We start from the raw sequence: 19,423 nt of genomic DNA on the forward strand, positions 1-19,423 counted from the left end.
TCCCTACACATGGCATTTTCAGATAGATCTGTGGCAACTATGGATTGACTTAACATATGGGTAATCTCTCAAAAACTTCTGGTATAGTGACTCTATGTTCTTGAAATTCATTCCCATTTTTAAACCAAAACTTCATCAGAAAAACTTAGCATATCCTTTCCTTCATACCACCTTGTTACAGAAGTATAGTTAATTTGTACAATGAAATGTATTTTATTTTTATTATGGGAAGCTTATAATTTTACTTGCTTTTGTTAGGGCATCTTTGAGTTCTGTAATTTTTTTTTCCTAAAAAAGTCTGGGCCAGCACGGTATGCAATAAAGTTCTTAACCACATAATTGAAGATGAGTGCTGCATGCTGTTCTACTCCTTCAGTTCAGTTAATGATTCTTGCTTTGCTTTTTAGCAGAAGGAAGCTGCTACTATACAGTGAAATGTCTACAGTAATGCCAGTATCTCTCTAGAAAAGATATTAATTTGCAAAAAAATGGCTCCCTGATTTTCATTAATCAATAATAAATTTCATTTAACATGATAGATTCCCCTAGACTTACAGTTTTTATTTTTTCAATCCTTCTGAAGCTTCAGAAACATTCATTTCTGTGGCCCAGACTGAACTAGATAAAATTTTGTCTAGAAATGTTCTTGGACTTTTCTCATCTTTCCAGATAATTTCTAAGGTGTAAAACCATGTAGGCACTACTGTAAAAAGGGAGGGACTCTGCTGCAAGCTGTTCTCTAATACGACAAAGGATTTTTACTTCTACAAGAATCTTAGCCATAATATATAAAATATACAAGGGGAAGCAGAAAAATCTTATCATTTGCTAAGCCTAAATCTTTAAATGAAGGCAGAAAGTAATAGCATGATTTAGTGTGTTGGGACCTTGGTCATTAAAGGTCTGAATCATGTCCTCTATCATTAGTAAGCTTAAAGGTGTCTGGACCTTCTTGTAAAGTCAACAATCAAAACCCAAGTATGCTTCCAGAAGTCAATTAATCCCATCTAAGATCACTACCAGGGCAGATGTGGGGAGAAAGCTCATTATTTTAGACACCAAACTTCTGAGCAGCAGAAGTGAAATTATCTAAAACCCCACTCTCTATAGCACTTCGGGATCATTCACATTTAGGGACAAGTGATTACTCAAGGGTCCCATCCAGACAACAGCCAGCTCACCACAAAAGAGATAAGTGTGGTGGGGAAAAGTGTCTTGGTATCTGTGCTGAGCTGCATCAAAGAACACACTGTTTAGGAATTGAACCATGTCTATTTTCTGGGAAAGCAGGGGTTTCAGATTATACTACTGCTTTTTAGAAGATAAGGTCAGATGACAGAATTGCTTTAAAGTGTGCAGAACACTATAAAACAGTTACTAATGTATTTATCAAGCTGTATTGTTGTGTAGTCTTGTTCCAATAGCCTGCATTCATACCTCTGTGATTCCTTCTTGTAAAGTCCAAATTCCATTTTTTATTAACTATTCGATCCTGTCCCTTTGTCCATGATTTTCCTTAAGTCTGTAAGAATAGCCTTTTCAAGAGTTATGTCTAGATTTTTCACTTCTGGTACACTGTGCTCAGCAGAAGATCAAATTATGAAAGTTAAAGGTCATTTCATATTTGCAGGTGGTTGTGATGCCTTTTTCTGATCTTAAAATCAAGAGTCAAACATGGTTAGAAGGAGAAAAGGGATTTTACCTTGGTATTTTTTTTAAGGATCCTTAGGTGCATACATCCAGGTCAAGTGCACCGAAATGCAGACCACAATGCACACCCCCAAAAGATCTGGTCTAACATTATAGATTTTACTCATTAGCATATCTATCCAAGATTCCCCAATGAGAGGCTCAAGTGAGCCCCCGTCCCCAAGGAGCCTTCCCCTGGATGGTTCTATCTTGGTTTACAGAATGTGTTCTGGAGAGGACCTTGGCGTCTGGGGCACACTGATCCCTAGCTACAAAGCTTCTAAAATGTTTAGTCTCTCAGCTTAACAAACAAGTCCAAGAATGTAGGCAAAAAGCACTAAGAATACAGAATTTGTAAAAAGGTATAACAGGGGTATAAAAGAAAAGGCAAAAAATCTTCATGGCATCAGCTGAGAGATGTGTGATGATGTGCAGTGTGTGCAGCACACTGCTGCATCTGATAAGCAGCACTCTCTGTTCTAGGCCATTATCTAAAACTGATCTGTTCTGCTCTTCAGAAAGAAGTAGAAACTTGAAGAATATTTGGGAGAAATAAGGTCAGGACCTTAATCTTAGTGGAATCTTAAAGCAAGATAGTTCCCTCTCTGTAGCCATCTCCACCTGGACTTAACACGGGATGGTTTATAGTTACTTTATCTGAAAGGTATTTACACCTTCAACCCATGGGATTCCCACATCTGACAGGAGAACTGTTATTTCCCAGCTGTGAGAGATTTAGTGCTCAAGAGGATTGTATCTGTTCACATGGTTTGGTCTTGGTAGAAATTGAAGGGATGATGAAAACAGTTCAGGCAGTACCTGATTTTGTAAAGGTGAAATTGTTCTTTCTACTTGCTTCTTGTACTCTTACACAGAGCTTTAGGGATTAGTCTTGCATAGGTGCCTAAACTTGTAGATGGGAAAGCAGCTAAAACATTAATTAGCAAAATATAAGGAACACAGAGTATTTATAGGATAAAGCCACCCTAGTACTTAAAAAGGTGGGAGAAAGAAAAAGAATAATTAAGAGGAAAAGCAGCTATGTAAAATGGAACTATGGAAACAGTGATGAAAAAAACTTAGAAGTCTGAACTCTCTTAAATACACTAAAGTGTAAAGTGATATCTCTGAGGAAAATATGTTTTTAAAAATGAGAACTAACTTATGTATGCCTTAATTTGGGGGTCTTCAAAATTTCTGAAAATCAGAATTGTTTTAAACCATGCCCTATGCATATCTGGTGTACTCTATCACCACCTTAATTTTGCAAAAGTTCATTTGCTACTGATATTTATCTTGAAAAATACCAATTAATAAATATTAATAAATACCAATTAATAAATAAATACCAAACGCATTTATCCTTGCTTATACAGTCTTCCCCAGTCTGTATGCAAAAGTGATGTCCTTATTGGGGGCAGTTGGCATCCAATAGTAAGAGAACAGCAGTTTTGTCATGTTAGAAGGTTTGACAGCCCGTCTTGTCTCCATTGCTGTATTTGTGAATTTAGAAACTTCCTCTGCTGTTGCATTCACTGGGGGCCAGAACACTCTTGGGCAAAAATCCACAGCTATAATTAGTGATTTAATTTTAATGTAGATGAATAGACAATCCTGAAGCCAGTAATTAAAATGTCATTACTTGACACAGAAGTTAGCATATTTGCCTAATGTCTGTTAGCAGAAGCTGCAGAGACCAGCCCAAATGAGAATTTTGCCTGGGGAAGAGGCACAGCAACTCAAGGCATCAAAACTCCCCCTGCCCCTGGTAAACAGCTGGACAGCCCCTGCCAGAAAACGGTGAAGTGTTTTTTGGGAATGCACAGGCAGTAACTCTGACCCCTCTGTTCTAGCAGAATCCTGGGGTGTCCAGAAAGTATTTCTTTCGAGTAACTTGATTTATAGCCTAAGCCAAATGCAGTTAGGAAATAGCAAGGGGAGAAAAAACAGACTTTGTAACAAGTAGCCTTGGGGATGTCTGTATCCAACAAGTATGGAATTAGTTCTGTGTATCATGTGTAACTCATTCAGACAGCGTTCCCAGAGTAAATAAATTTTAATCTGTATTTTTAATTCAGACTTTAATTTAACAGCAAGTCTCAGAGAACTAAGAAATCTGGATTCAGAGGCTTAGTTTAGTGAAAGAAGAGCAAAGACATCTCTGGGATCTTCAGTCTTCTGTCAAAAATAAACTAAAAGCAGCCACAAAGAGAAATGAAAAGTAGCCTCAAACATCATAGTAAAGTATAACTTTGCATGTGAATATTTCAGAGAAAACAATAGAAGTTAAAAGCTGTTGTTGAAAAACATAATTGCGAATCTATGTTTAATAACTTTTTTAATCTAAATTCTGGGAGATCTGAACTATGACCTTTCCTATTTCTTTGCCATTTTAATGACACAAGCTCGTGAGTAAAAATATTATCAATGTAAATCTAAAATCTAAAGGCTTCAGAAGGTTTCATTTTTTAATTCCACTTTCTTTGGAGTCACAGTAAGAGTTCTGCAACTTTAATCCATCAAGCAGCTTTGCAAAACCATCATGAAAATGTATGAACCCAAGAACAAAATCTACTCACCCAACCTTACAGCAATGATTAAAAAAAGCCCTAATTATAGTATAGTCACCCATCAAAATAAATTACTCAGGGTGAGTGGGTAAAAAGAAGTTTGCTAGACTTCCTTAAGGAGGTGGTAATTGTCTTGGATTTTGTTAAAATACATCACTAATTATATTTTAACAAAGTCTATGTACTCTTTTCCTCTTTAGTAATTTTATAAGATGGTTGTAAGAATACTGAGAAAGGGATTTTTCAGTTTTAGAATATTCTATACTTGTGTGTTTTTACTGCAGAACAAAACAGACATACAAAAAATGCTCTTAATTACATATACAGACGATCAGAAATGTTAGAATAAAGTGATTTCGTAAGAAGATGGCAATCAACTGGACATACTTCTATGGCAAAGTGATGTGTGAGCACAGTGAAGTGAGAGCATGGTGGTTCTGCATGGCTCATGGAAGTCCACAGAATCTGCGTTTAAGAATTCCTTTCTGTCTTTGACATCCATTGTATGCAAATGATGCTCAGGAAAGTGGTTGAATCACCATTCCAGAAAGCGTTCAATAAATTTGTAGTTGTGGCACTCAGGGACATGGTTTAGAGGTGAACATGGCAGTGCTGTGTTAACAGTTATATTGATGATCTTAGAGGTCTTTTCCAGTCTTTAAAATTCAGTGATTCTAATGCTAAATCCTTCAGAGAAGATGTCTGCAGCCCATATTCCTGGGATGTGTTGACCAGGAAAACTTCAGACAAAATTTGAAAGACTACCACCCACATATGATCTTACCCTGCTGGTTATACTGCCATTGTGTTGGGCCTGTCCTAAACAATACCAAAACCATGGGTTTGTTTTCTTGCTGTCTTCTAGAGGTTAGCAGAAGCCTATGCTGAAACTTACATCCAAAGAATGCACAGGGTGTGGACTCCATATGGCAGCAGCCTTGAGCCTGATGTCCCAGGGTTTGCAGGCTTGGGATCGCCATAGATGGAGATTTTTTTTTTAGCCACTTCGTGGATGATTGCTTTACTTAATACCAATTAAATACTCCATCAGTTAAACACTTAAAGCTAGGCAGGGTGAATATAGGCCATAATAATTCATTTGTAGACTCCAAAGCCGGTTAAGTCAAAAAATAAATATCTTGTTATTAAAAGACCATTGATTTTCATAGAATCATAGAATAGTTTGAGTTGAAAAGGATTTTTAATGGTCATCTAGTCCAATCCCCTTTAATGAGCAGGGATATCTTCAGCTAGATCAGGTTCCTCAGAGCCTTGTCCAAGTTGACCTTGAATGTTTCCGGGGCTGGAACATCCATTACCTCTCTGGAAAACTTCTTCCAGTGTTTCACCATCCTTCCAATAAAAAAATGCCTATTATCGAGTTTGAATCTATCCTCTTTTACTTTAAAAAAACCCTTGTGCTATTGCAACAGGTCTTTCTAAAAAGTCATCCTTATAAGCCCCCCTTTAGGTACTGAATGGCCACAATAAGGTCTCCCTGGAGTACTCTCTTCTCCAAGATGAACAACCCCAACTCTCAGCCTGTCCTCATAGGAGTGGTGCATCATTTTAGTGTCTCTCCTTTGGACTTGCTCCAACAAGTCCATGTCTTGTGCTGAAAATCCTAGAGGTGGATGCAGCACTGCAAGTGCTGCATGAGAGCAAAGCAGAGGGGCAGAATCCCCTCCCTTGCCCTGCTGGCCATGCTGGTTTGGATGCAGCCCAAGACACAACTGGTTTTCTGGGCTGCGGGTGCACATGGCCATGTCCAGATTTTCTCCTACCAGCACCTCCAAGTCCTTCTCAGCAGGGCTGCTCTCCGTCTGTTCATCCCCAGCCTGTGTTGACACTTGGGCTGCCCCACCCCCGGGGCAGCACCTGCAGTTGGTCTTACTAAACCTCATGAGATTCCCATGAGCCCACTTCTGGACCTTGTCCAGGTCCCTTTGGATGGCATCCTGTTGTTCAGGTGAATCAACCAAACCACTCAGCTTGGTGTCATCTGCAAACTTGCTGAGAGTGCACACAGTCCCACTGGTGATGTCACTGATGAAGATATTAAATACTAGTTCTTCCCAGTATGGACCCCTGAGGGACACCACTTGTCACCAGTCTTCATCTGGATACTGATTATAAACAGACATAAATTATGAACAGATGCTTCTTGTTGCATGCAGTAGGCTTCTAGTCTTAAATAAATGCAGCCATCTTCTTTTAATCAAATAATAAAATATTCATATTTGTTCACATTATTATTTTATTGAAAATTAAGCTAATTTCTGCTTACCTGAAACTCTCTATACCGTTTTAGTCCATTACATTTCCATATGTACTTGTTTGTGAACTGTTAAAATATCAAATATAACTCAAATCTAGGCCACAATTAGACTTCAGAGTACTTCCCCCTAATTTATTATCAATAGTGAGTGATCACAAAAGCAAATATGTAGATGTTTAACGTTCATCATAACATTTGCAGTTATTGTTCTCAAAACTGGAAAATAAGGTTTGTCTTTCATTTCCTAGAGTTGTGGCTGACTCACACAATTTTGACTGATACTTCAGCAATTCAAAGCTGTATAAACAAAAAAGACAGATCAATCTAAATGAGGGTGCTGAATAAGCAGAGGCAGGTGTGTATTTGTAGCTGGGTATTGTTTCATCCCACTCTAAAAATAAGTGTGAAAAGGAATGTGTCTGCTCTGGGCTCAGAATGTGAGTCACACCATAGCTGGAAGTATTCATGCTAAAAGCTTCTGGCTCTGGCACACCTTTTATTTCCGTGTGGTTGTTCATTTTTACTATAATTTCCTAATTCCTCAGCACTACTTTTAACTTTCCATAACACATTTTTAAACAAAGAGTTTTTAGTTTCTTAGATGAGATCAGTGGAGCTTCAGGAGCAAAGGATGCTCTCAGCAATGACCCCCTTCCTTCACAGCCTGATGGCTCAGGCTGGCCTGGCCCAGGAGCTAAAGGAGCACGTGCTCCTCCACAGCCTGGAGTGCAGACCTGGCACAAAGCCTTTCCTCTCCCTTCTCTGTTCAGAAGGATGGCAAGTGGAGATGTCCACTCTATGCTGCATTTTGGCTCTTTCCTCACAGAAAGGGAGAGGACCTGGGAAGGCCAGGCAGAGGAAAATGTATGTAGGTCAGTCCCTGCAATGGAGCACGAAGTAGAGCACAACATGGGAGACAAATTTATAACTGTGCCCAGTAACTGGGATCACTGGGTGTCGAGCACATCAGTGTAGGCATTGTCAGGACATCTTGTTATCATTTCAGCATGGTGGTTTTCCTGCTCCTTTACTACCACCCAAATGCTCTGTCTTTTTTCTTCCACAAGGGCTTACCTTTTCTCAGGGAGCAACTTAGGGTATTGCTTCATCATCAAACATTTTATCGATAAAAGTCTTACTTCTTCCCGACATAGGTGAGCTAAGGTTAAGGAAAAAAATAGTAAACTGTTTTGTCCTCCTTATTTCCCCTTTTTTCTGCTTCTTGTGACTTTCTGGCTTCCTGATCTGGTCTCTGTCGTCAGAGAAAGCCTACCCAGTAATTTGTCTGACTCTTCCTTGCAGAATCAGGGTGCTGATGAGGGTTCATACAGTTCAGGAGCGGCAAGGGATACTTGGTAATTGTCACTGTGCCATGGCAGCCAAGCCACTTCGGCAGCCAAATCAAATAGGTTAGGCCAGACCATCTTCAGTGTTCAGCTGCACTCAGAACCAGCTGGGAGCACTGAAGCAATCAGGAGCAGCAGCCAGATGGATTAAGCAGTGGTGCTTTTTCTGCACTGCCTGTCTGCTTTGATTCAGGCCCAGCACAAAGACCTTCACTTAGGCTTAAACTGATCTCTTGACTGTGCAGCGGTGGCAGGTAAGTATACACACATTTTTTTGAGTACAACAAGGAGGGACCTGAGAATAGAGCAGCTGCACTTATTCAAATCGAGGGAAAATGTCTCTACCAGTGCCCCTTGGCAGATGTTAAGGCATAAAATGCAAGAACAGGGAAGGTATGCAGAGTTCCATTCTGCACTCCATCAATCTGATTGTATGGGACTCTTGATTCAGAATTTGTACCTTGACATTTAACAGGCTTTCATGGTCTTTTTCATCTATGACTTTGTATAAGTGCTTTTTGACTGCATTTATGATAATGGCAGCATCTGACAGTGAATGCCACTATTCTCTTACGCTGTGTGAAAAAAAAAAAAAAAACACTTCTTTTGCTTGTTTAAACTTGCTAATTTCATTGGGCATCCTCTTGTTCTTATGCAGTGGGAAGCCAAGCAGCCATTCATTGATTTTCTAGGCACTTTCCCAGGGTTCTCCTGTTTTTATACATATCTGCCATATCCCCCTTCAGCTGTCCCATTTCCAAGCTGAAAACTCAAAATCAATTTAAGCAGTTCCAAGCTTTAATTGCCCTTCTTTAGGTTCCCCCATGTAATTTTTGAGAGGCAAGTACCAGAACAGCAGGCAGTATACAAAAGAGAGGGTACTATGTAGTTTTGTATAGTGCTATAAAGGTGTTGTCTGTTTTGTGCTCCATTCATTTTTTAAAAAAACTCCTAACTGCTGTTTTTTCTGACTGCCAATGAGCATGGGATTTATGTTTTCTTCTAGTAAGCTTTCCTTTTTTTCTTTTTTTTTTTTCTTTTTTTTTTTCTTTTTTTTCCTTTTTTTTTTTTTTTAATAATTCCTTTTTAAAAATTAAGTACAGTTGAAATTATTTATTTGGTGTTCCTTTTGTACCTACAGGAAAATAAATTTCAGTACCTTATGATTTGTGTTTCAACAATAACCTGTTGAACCAGCCCTGGCCTTGCTCAGGGAAGATGAAAAACATCAGAGATTTTCCAAACTTCATGGCAACAAAAGTTACTGTTTTTAAATATTTAGTCTCTATATTTTGCCTAGATATGACATTTGCCAAGGTTTTATGAGAGTCTCCCATTAGCTCTAATGTCCTAACTCTTAAATAAGGAATTTCAAGACACTGAGAACCTCTTCTTGATAAAAGACACAGTTTACATTGATTCTAATTTTTCTGTAATGGAGCATAGCTCCTTCATTGAAATTACTGGGTCTCTCATCCTATATATTTTTTCCATTGGAGTTTAACTAATTATTTTGTGAACACTGATTGTATATATGTGTATAGTTTCTTATTTTTATTTGCAGTGTTTTTGCGTATTTTTGAATTAAAGGTATAAATCAAAAGGTAGGTGGTAATTAATAATGTAAAACTCACTTTTAAATTAATGGTTATTGGATCATAAAGCACATAAAGTGTTACATTAGAGGACAGAAGTTGGAAATTATACAGCATTTCTAGTTTGAAATTAAATTAGTTAAATCCTCTTTGGCTCCTGATCTTACATGTGCATTTTTTCTTATATTTTTATATATGTGATATTCACTGATTTTTTTTTTTTTTAGTGCATTTTATCTGTCTCTCACTAATACATACAGTCAGTCAAAGTGAAAAAGTGTCCAATATTTTAAAATAACATGAGAGTATCCTTCAGTTAAAACACCTCATCTACTATTCAGGATATTAGCATTACTGCTAATTACTACTGCACTCAATTTTGTATGACAATGACAAAACTAGAAACAAAGCAAAAAAAGTCAGGGTACTGCACTTTTAGTTTCACAGTTTGTGTCACACTGGTACTATATGCCTGGGATATATCTGCTGATATTTATGGAATCAATGGAAATCAGTGCATATTTGACAAGTTTTGTGAAGCTTGAGGCCTCTGAGGCACTGATTGAGACTGGTAAAATGGCTTAGGCTGGGGAGTTTTTTTAATTGAGGAATCCTTTTTTCAAAATATATGTGATTTCAGACATGCAGTCTCACCAATAAAGGTAACATGATCTTAGAGCAATACACAAGTAGATTTCCAAGTGAGCACTGTTGGTTTTCAGATACTCTCAAAATAGCCCCTACTGTCAGATCTTAGAAATTTGACTGTGACCAGATCTGATTTTGACATTTTTTGGAGGTACAGTTTTGTGAGTGGATCAATGTAGATTTCCTTTTTCCCCCTTAGACCCCAAATCCTGCTCCCCTACTCTAACTCCAGCAGTCAGAGAGAGGTCCCACAGTCACCCCTATAGAGCCACAGCTCACTGCCCTACTGGGGCTCTGGGTTAAACCTGCTGCCATTTCACAAAATCCTAAGAAAATCTGTAGTGAGTCAAAGTTTCATTCAAACATCCCTAAGCCCAGAGCGACTATGAGTGTCATTTAACGCAGTACATTTTTACTGTGTATTGCAATTACAGAAACATCTGTTATTAATATTTTTTTGCTACACTGCTGTGAAAATTTCATTGAGTATTCAGTAGTTGCAAGGCTTTTCAGTTACTTACCTGTATTGAGGTGGTCATGTGGCTGAACATTGTAAATCCTTGGAAATAGACAGGAGTACAACTACCAGTAGTAGTTTTTGCTCTGCCTGCAATATGTATTTTATGATAGTTTACTGTGCATGTATAACATATGCATTTATTTTTGTCATGCCTGTATATGGTTATGAAAATTTTGTCAGTTGCTACTGCTGTTTGATCATACAGAAGTCATAAATGTGGGACAAGAAATTAAAAAAGGGTCATAAGGTCTACAGATATTTTCATCAGCTTGATATCCTTACACAGGTACACCTTTTGGGGGGGCGGGGAGGGGGAGAGGTGGGAGTGGGGAGGTTTCTTAGACCTGGACAGTATTTTTAGTTTCCCATAATGACTGCTGTAAATCTACTTGTAAAATATCATGTTCATTGCACTTCAGTGCAGCTTACAGATGAAAAAAGGATAACTGCATAAATAGCATGTTTTCATCTTTATGTCTTATATTACTATGTTTCTTTCTAGAAAGCACATGATTTTTAAAATATTATTTAATTATATTACTGTTCCTATTTTTAGCTATGTTTTTATGACAAATTTGCTGTATCAGTAAGACACCAATTTTGAGATCAGATGTGCTGGAAATTCAAACATACAGATATTGATAGATAAGATGGAGCCATGGTCCATCTAATCTAATAATCCTTTTGACAGAAAGTAGATGACTCAGAGGAAGCTGCCAGAAATTTCATGAGAAACAACTAGAGGGTAATCTGCCAGCCACCTTGAGTCTTCTCAGAATTCCTTAGTACTTTGAGATAATCTTAAGACCTAAAGCATAAGGTTTCAACTTTCTTTGAAAATATATTAACATTAACTATTCAAGTTTTGATCTTGTGAATAGCAAAAATTTGACAACTATGAAAAACAAGATAGTGAGTGTTGCTGAAAACTGCAAATCTCTGAATCATTGGATGATTATTTACTTTCTAAGCAGGTGAGATAATTTGAGGGAGTGAAAATTACATAACATAATAAATAATCAATATTCTTATAATGATTTTGATCCTTAAGAAACTCTTGGTTTGTGGCATAAATGTTGCAAAACTAATTTGTCCTAACTAATGGTTTGAAATAAGAGAACAGCTCTGGTATGCTGCCTATTTGTCAGGTTTTTGGATGAGAGAAATGTAAACTTAACCTGTCATAGTTTCAAAAATTGTTAATAAAATACATGTTTGTGAGCATAATTGGATCACTTGTGATACCACTAAGAAAATTAATTGCCATTTCATGAAAGGTAAATATTCAATTTCCAGAAAACATTTTGAACTATTCTTTATATTAGCTGGTGAGCCAGATCCTACCTCACACATCCATTAATCTAAGACAAAAGAAGCAGCAGCAGCCTGTGTATTTCTGCAATCTTATGTGTTATTCCTTTTCTTTTCTTTGCAGACAACTATTACGGCACTCCGAAGCCTCCAGCAGAACCGTCTCCGTTGCTGTTAAATGTGACAGACCAGATCCTCCCAGGTGCCACTCCCGGGGCTGAAGGCAAACGTAAAAGGAATAAGTCTGTGAGCAATATGGAGAAGACAGGCATTGAACCGCCAGAGGAAGAAGAGGAAGAAAGACCTGTGGTCAATGGAAATGACGTGACAGTAACACCAGGTCTGTTCTTCCTTCTTACTTTGCAGTGAGTTTCTGTTATTCAGAGTTCTCAGTTACCTCCTTCTGCAGTGAGAATATGCATGTTCAGGTAAGGATGTTCTTGCAAGAGTGAAAGGCAGGAATCCTGAATATTAGGATTTCTCTGAAGCCTAAAAAAAATTACTTAATCTGTATTTTGGGGAGTCATCTCACTTACCTCAGCTACTGTAAAGATTTCTGTCTCTGAACTAGTCCCTTTGAACCATATGTATAGACCAAGGAGAAAAACACCTTCTTTCTGAGTATGGATTGTGACCTGGTTTAGATTTCTAGGTTAGGAAATCAATCACAAGTGCCTGTTCCTCTCCATTGACTATAGAGGGAGTCTAGAGAGCTGCAATTTGGTCAGATGAGTAGTTTCTGTGTTTCAAGCCTTCTTGTTCTCAAATGGTGACACTCACAAGATTGTTCAGCATTTATGAAATGAACTTTTGTAAATTCTTGTAAAGAGTTAGCAATATTGTGGGAGTCTAAAGTCACCACATTAATAAAGTTGTGGCAGTGCCACTGAAACTTAGCTGGCAGTACTATCTGGAGGACCTGTTTTCAGGAATGTTTCAGAGCCTGCATAAAGCTGATAAGGGTTTCAGATGTCTAGTCCTAAAAGACAATTATTGTTTTATTCCTTGGATCACAGTGCTTCAGAAAAAAAGGGAGTCCATGTAGACTGGTATCTTTAGTGAGAGCACTCCAGCCTTTTCTGAAGCAGGTAATCAGCTTCCCCCTCAACCTTTCAGCAAGACAATACTTTACAGATCTTAATACTTCTTATCCTGAAATAGAATTTAAGAAATGATTTTGTTGTTGTTCGTATAGAAAATTTAAGAATTCAGCTTTTTATGTCTTTCTGAGAAATAATGCTGTGAATCCTTTTGGTAAACTTAGAAATTCAGAAACAGATCACTGAAGTAGAAGTCTATAGTGACAATTATATGGATGAGAAGATAAAATGAAATATTGCAAGTTCTCTAAATGTATACATTACTGTGAAACAAAGTATATCTATTACCTAATCCTCTATGCTCTGTAGAAGGATTTTCATACTGCAGAGTCTATATATACCTTTCTAATTCCTGCTTCATTACAAAGCATATCGAATTTGATATCTTCCCATCCAGTATGATTTTGCTCATATTTTTCTTTAGCTGTTGCCTAACATTACATATAAGGGAAAATTCCTGTGCAGAATCCATCCTTTTCTGCGAGAGGTGTACAGGAGCAGTGGGGTGAGAGTGGGTGTGGTTCTTCCCCTTGGCTCTCCAAAGGGCTGCAGTATTGTTCCCTGGCCACTGCCATCACATGCTGGACGAGTCTTGCTCATCCCTTCCACACAGATTGCATCTGTTGGCGTTGCTCTGGCACTTCGTGCCTTTCCTACACAGCTAAGCAGGAAAGGATGAAGCCCAGAGATCCTTACATAAAACATCAGCACTGCCGCTGTTGCCAGGATACTTCCACAGTGAAAGAGGCAAAGGCAGGATTTGGTCTCTGATGTGTATTGTAGAAATCATTAGAAATACCATTCTTTGTAGTTATTCAAAATGTGCCACATAACAGACCATTGCTGAGGAGCAATTTCCAGGACAATATATGTTTCAGCTCCAAGTGGATCAAGAGCCAATATTTACCTGTCTTTTTCCTTGAATTCTACACCTATAATTTGCTTCTCCCAGGCAAATTCCATGTGAACAATGACTAGGCAGCACCCAAGAAGCAGGCACTGGCATGTGCTGTGTAACAAAATGAAATACATGAGCATGGGTGTAAGACAGCCCCCCCATCTTCCCCCTCCTCTTCCCCCCAGAGTAATTCCTGTCAGTGTGGCCAGCAGAACAAGCAGTGCCTGTGTTGGCTCTCATGGTTTCATAAGCAGGGTTTTGTTGTTCAGTTACACTGATTGAGGACTTTGGGGATTGTAGCAAAGCAACTCTGTACATACATGCTGTGTTGCCTTTGTTGGGCAGTGTGGCTCCCACAGACCCTGTTACTGCAGTCATTTTCTCTGCGAGCTGACAGAGGCTTAGTCACTTCTAAAATGTCAGTGCATTTGTAGTTTGTGTCTTTAAACAATCAGGAAAACCAGAATATGTTAATTAATTTATTTATTTTTAAACTCTTGGTGGTGAGAGCATTTTAGTTTTTATAAAGAATCAGCAAAGGTAGGACATTTGTTATTGCCAATTCTTTTAGAAAGTGTGTTCTATTTTAAATACTTCACTTCCAGGAGGAGGCTTTTATTAATTATAAGACTCTTGGGACATCTGAAACATTGATTCATTTTTTATAGATGCTCAGCAATTTAATGGCTTACTAACTGCATATCCAAGCCTGTCAACTCAAAGGACTGCTCTAACACATAGGACTACTAGTTTGAAATAACAACAGATCTAAGATGAATCTGAAGAAAAGAACCCATCCTTATCAGACCGATTAAGTGATATCTGTGGTTACAGAGATCTTTGTGCTTTTGGTCTGAATTTTCAGGCAACTTTTCAGTGTCTGTTGCCATAATCTGTGCAAGTGTTGAGCTTCAGCAATTTTTCATTAATACCTTCCGTATGCCTTTCTTCGTGTCCATCAGATTTCTCTGAGACAGTTGTATATGGACAAAGTGATCATAATTGTCTGCTCAATGTGTTTATTCTTTCTGATTTTTGTCACCTGTTCTTAGCCCAGAAGCCACCAGGAATCCTTCTCAGTGCTTTGGGATGGGGCTTTTGGCCATTTTAGGATGGAGCATTCTCAGTCCTTCATCCTGGATCAAGTTCTCTCAGGACAAAATAGTATGATTTGGGAGATGGGATTTGTCTCATCCAGTTTTAGTAAGTTATATGCCTAAATGCCTTACTTTTTTGTTTGAGCTATTTGTCTCTGCTCTCTTACTATAAAATAAGAAGAAGAAATTCCAAAGAGTAAGAGAACATAGATACACATTTTAGGGATCACGTCTACAATTTAGAATTATTAATTCAGCCTACAGATACAGAAGATCTTAAATGGCTAAATTTAAATGAAGAATCTTGCTATTTTCCAAGAAACATATGAGAGACATAATCTATAGATTAACTGTTAAAATGGGTAAGATTAGACTTAGTATTCGGTTTCTTACACTTAGTGCAATTGTCTGCATTACTGGGCGAGACATATGGCACCTGAGAAAACTTTCCTAATGGACACTGTGTTGAAATTAAGGATTTCTGCAAAACTGATGCATTGACTAAATAGGTAAAAAGAGACTTGATCAAATTGTAACCCAAAACTTGTCAGACATTCAGTTTTTACTGCTGTCACTGTTTATGTCTGCAAAGAATTGAGTCGGTCTCCTTCACAACCAGCATCAGTACTTGACACTGTTGGTCAAGTCACATTTTTTTCCCACTGCTGACTGATGAAGTGTTCATCATCCAAACTCCTGAAGAATCACTTTAACATTGAAGGCATGCTTATGTATGTGCATTATTCTGACAGTACTTGAGCAATGATAAGTTGCACCCAGAGAATAAAGTTCTGTCAGGCTCAAATTAATTGAGGGGTAAGATATGATATCAAGTTTCAAAATTATCATTCCAGACCTTAAGAGTGAACAGAAGACCAGAGTCCCAATGCTGTCAATCACCATGCAAGGTGCACTAGTCCCAGGCAACATGCTGAGTTTATTGTTTTATTATTGCACAGCAAAGACAGCCAGAGGCATGAAAACAACATACGTAGCTTCTGAGAGCCATGAGATTTTAAAACATACAAAAGTTGATATCCATTGATTTTTCTTGGTGTGTTCTTTATACTCAATTTACCACAGCTAGGTCACATCCTGTGACCCACAGAATGCCCTGTGCTCACCCAGTCTCCATGACTCCTGCTTTCCTTGCCCAGGTTCAGCTCCTGGTTTTCACTGTGTCAGGAGTCAGAGGGAGCAGTGCCTCCATACAAAAGCACCAAGCCCTGAATATGGCTCCAGCTCTGTGGGAAAGGGAACAGCTCCAAGGCTGCAAAGTGGTGTCTTCACAAGAAAGTACATACACGTATACAGGCAAACATGAGTTAAACTACTATTGTATCCAACAGTTGTTTAAAAAGGATGGACTCTTTCCTGTACAGAATTTAAGAAATCAGCCATTTGATACAACAAGGGTATAAAGATGTGAAATATTATTCAGAACTGTTAAAACCACCCCATAAATTACTATTTAATTTTTTTTTTCTGCTGATATTCCTAAGGTTATATGAGTTGGTACTTTCAAATGAAGAGAATAAGTTTTCGAACTTCTCTACATGAGTAATCTGCAGCATTAATATAAATGAATAAAGTGACAAGGTCCTTTTACATATTTAGATGGCCAATTTCAAGAATTAGACTGTAAATAATAGAAAAATTTAAAGTGCAAGCAACAGCATTGATGAAAAATGCTGAGACTATGACAGCATAACTACTAGTTTGCCGGGGTTTTTTTAAATGGTCACCATATCGACTACAAAATTATAAAGAATGTGTCATATCAACGTATATCAGTAATATTTTAACTGCTGGTATTTGAAGCTGGGTATGACAGAGTTGGGGTATTTAAAGATAGTTATTTTAACATACACATTATCTTGTTCTCAAAGAACTTTGTATTCCACATATGCAATAGTTTGCTGGTGCTTTACTGGTGTCTATTCTGTCACTTCTCAGGACACTCTTGAGAAACTGTGTTAATCTGATTTTGAAGACTGAACCATCTAATCTGTTTTGTAGTGAGACAGAAGCTCTAGTAGGCTATTTCAATTTCAATTGATTGGGGTTTTTTAGTGACAAAAATACTTACGGGCTAATGTTGTGGTACAATTTTAGGCTCTTTTTTACATCACATATTCCAAAGGAAAATAGTTGTACTCACCATGCAGTACTGTCACGTTGCAAATTTTGTTTGTACATTCAAGATGCTGCTAGTTTTTAACCAGAAGTCAATTTTTTGTTGGTTGGGGGTTTTTTATCAAATCAAAAATTATAGATGGATATCTATTAGAAGAAAGAAAACCAGTGAGGTGAATATCTACCTTACATGGAGTATAGGAATGATAGCTGCATGTAACAGAAGGTGAGATGACACCATAGAGCTTTCAGATAAGTGTGACTAGGATGTCCACTGTGTAAAGATTACAGTTATTAAATGGCATTAGGCAATTCCATCTTAATTGCTTGGGTTTTAGTCATCATAATGTCTTCTCCATTATGAAAGTAACCTATTAAAAGGTAATGATCCAATAATTAATTATTCATGAGATTGGCTTTAAAATAATTATATTTTAAGTTGCTAAATATAAACATCAGGTTCTTTTTTTCCCTGCTGTATTTTGATAGCAATCTCTGTGTTAGAAAAGCTCAATATTTCTTCTAATCCTCAGGGCTAAATTTTCACTTTTTTTTTCTGTCATCATGATGGCTGGGATTTGTTAATATTGTTATTGAAAATCACGAATCTGACCTCTTCAGACCTGTTGAAAATAAGATCTTGAGGGAGAACCCATATTAGAGATATCCTGGTAAAATCCCAGGACACAGTAGTGTCACCCCATCTGCACTCTGTCAGACCAACTGGCTGATCAACAGTCATTGTGTGTGATGCACCTGTGCCCCAAATGAATCTGCCATGTGACCTTATGCCTTATATTCAGTTTAATCTGTATGTCTTCCTTCCTGTGGTAGAAATGTGGTCAAGGCTGCAGGCAGCCCCAGGAATACAACTCACAGACCTGTTAATAATGCTTGTAACAGATGAGGACTTTTGCTTTGCAGAGATAAGAACAAAACACCCCAAAAATTTATCAGCAATTATTACATTGTCCTGTTCTCAGGGTAAGTGAAGACCATATATCTTCTCTGCTTTGCAGGAATATTTACATATTTGAAAATGCTACAGACAGATAGATTCATGTTTCCAAACAGCATAAAATGATTGTAATTCCACATAGTTCAAGCATGAGTTAAGATGTAGCAACACGAGCTTCACGTGGATGTAGAGCTGTAGATCATAACTGTGTTCAAGGTTGAATTTGTGATTTTTTTCATGGTATTCTGAAGGGTTGTACATGTCAGTGTCAAAAGTATTTTTTTAAGATCACGAAAGCTGTATCTACCATTTATCCCCAAGAAGCAGCACCTTTTACTATGTCATGTAAAGAAACAAAAGATTAGTTTGACACAATTTCTTCATGAAAAAATTCTTGACAAATATTTGTGACCTCTTAAGAGTTTACATGTAGGTGGTTTGATTGTTACTTCCAGTCCTTCCAGGAATTAAAAAGAGAAAGATGGTGCAGTTAGAGTTTCACGGGTCTTCCTCCTCTTTTTCTACAAAAAGGACAAAAAGGCCTAATTGAGCAAATCATTTCAAAGGGAACATAGGTACTCAGAAATTAAGAATATAAAATTATCTAAAAACCTAAATCATAGATACTTTGCTGAAACCAAGATTGTGTTTGTCCTTTCCAAGTTTCTTTTTCCCATGAAGTCTAGAAGGTTTTTCCATTACTAGCCGTGTGTCTGCTTACGTGGTGCTCTCTGTACCCTAGGTTCCATTTCATCCAGCTCTGCCAGTTGAGAACATCTGGTTCATCTGAGTTTCACCTGACCTGTTCTCTGCTCACTCCACCTTCTTTAGCCCTATTGCTGATGTTAATTATGTTAGTCATTTAATCACAGGTGATTTTTTTTGTAGTAGTGGCTGAGGCAAAAAGAGCACTAATTGCCTTGGGGTTCTTATGCATCATAAACTATTAGCTTTCTTTCCTTCCCAAATAGTAGAGTGAGTCTGCTTTTGGTATTATTATTATTATTGCACTTACAGAAGGTTTTCTTTTTACCCCTAATGTCCTGGCTGTTTCCCACTTTCTAGACTGACTGTTCTGTTTTGCTTTTAGATGCCCATGTTGTTTTTCTGTGTTCGTCCTTAATGATTTAATCTAGTTTTCACATTTTGTACAATTCTGTCTCAAGTAACAGATCATTACAGTCATGACTTAATTAAAATTATCTTTGATTATGCTTACTATTTTTCTTTTCAATTAGAAAAATTTGTACTTGCATTCTTAGTGTTGTTTATTTAAT

General features: G+C 37.7%; 1 protein-coding gene across 11 annotated transcripts in view; it reads left to right on the forward strand.

Annotated features, from left to right (window-relative positions):
* The window catches only part of MAGI2 (membrane associated guanylate kinase, WW and PDZ domain containing 2), a 720,301-nt gene that overhangs the window by 459,097 nt on the left and 241,781 nt on the right, over window positions 1–19,423 (forward strand). For all 11 annotated transcript variants that reach the window (XM_017745908.1, XM_008642498.2, XM_017745910.1 and 8 more), the window contains one exon: window positions 12,082–12,297. In XM_017745908.1, coding sequence (XP_017601397.1) covers window positions 12,082–12,297 — 216 coding nt within the window. The remainder of the gene's footprint in view (window positions 1–12,081; window positions 12,298–19,423) is intronic.

Source organism: Corvus brachyrhynchos, unplaced genomic scaffold (assembly GCF_000691975.1).
Source record: "Corvus brachyrhynchos isolate BGI_N302 unplaced genomic scaffold, ASM69197v1 scaffold239, whole genome shotgun sequence".
NCBI lineage: Eukaryota > Metazoa > Chordata > Aves > Passeriformes > Corvidae > Corvus > Corvus brachyrhynchos.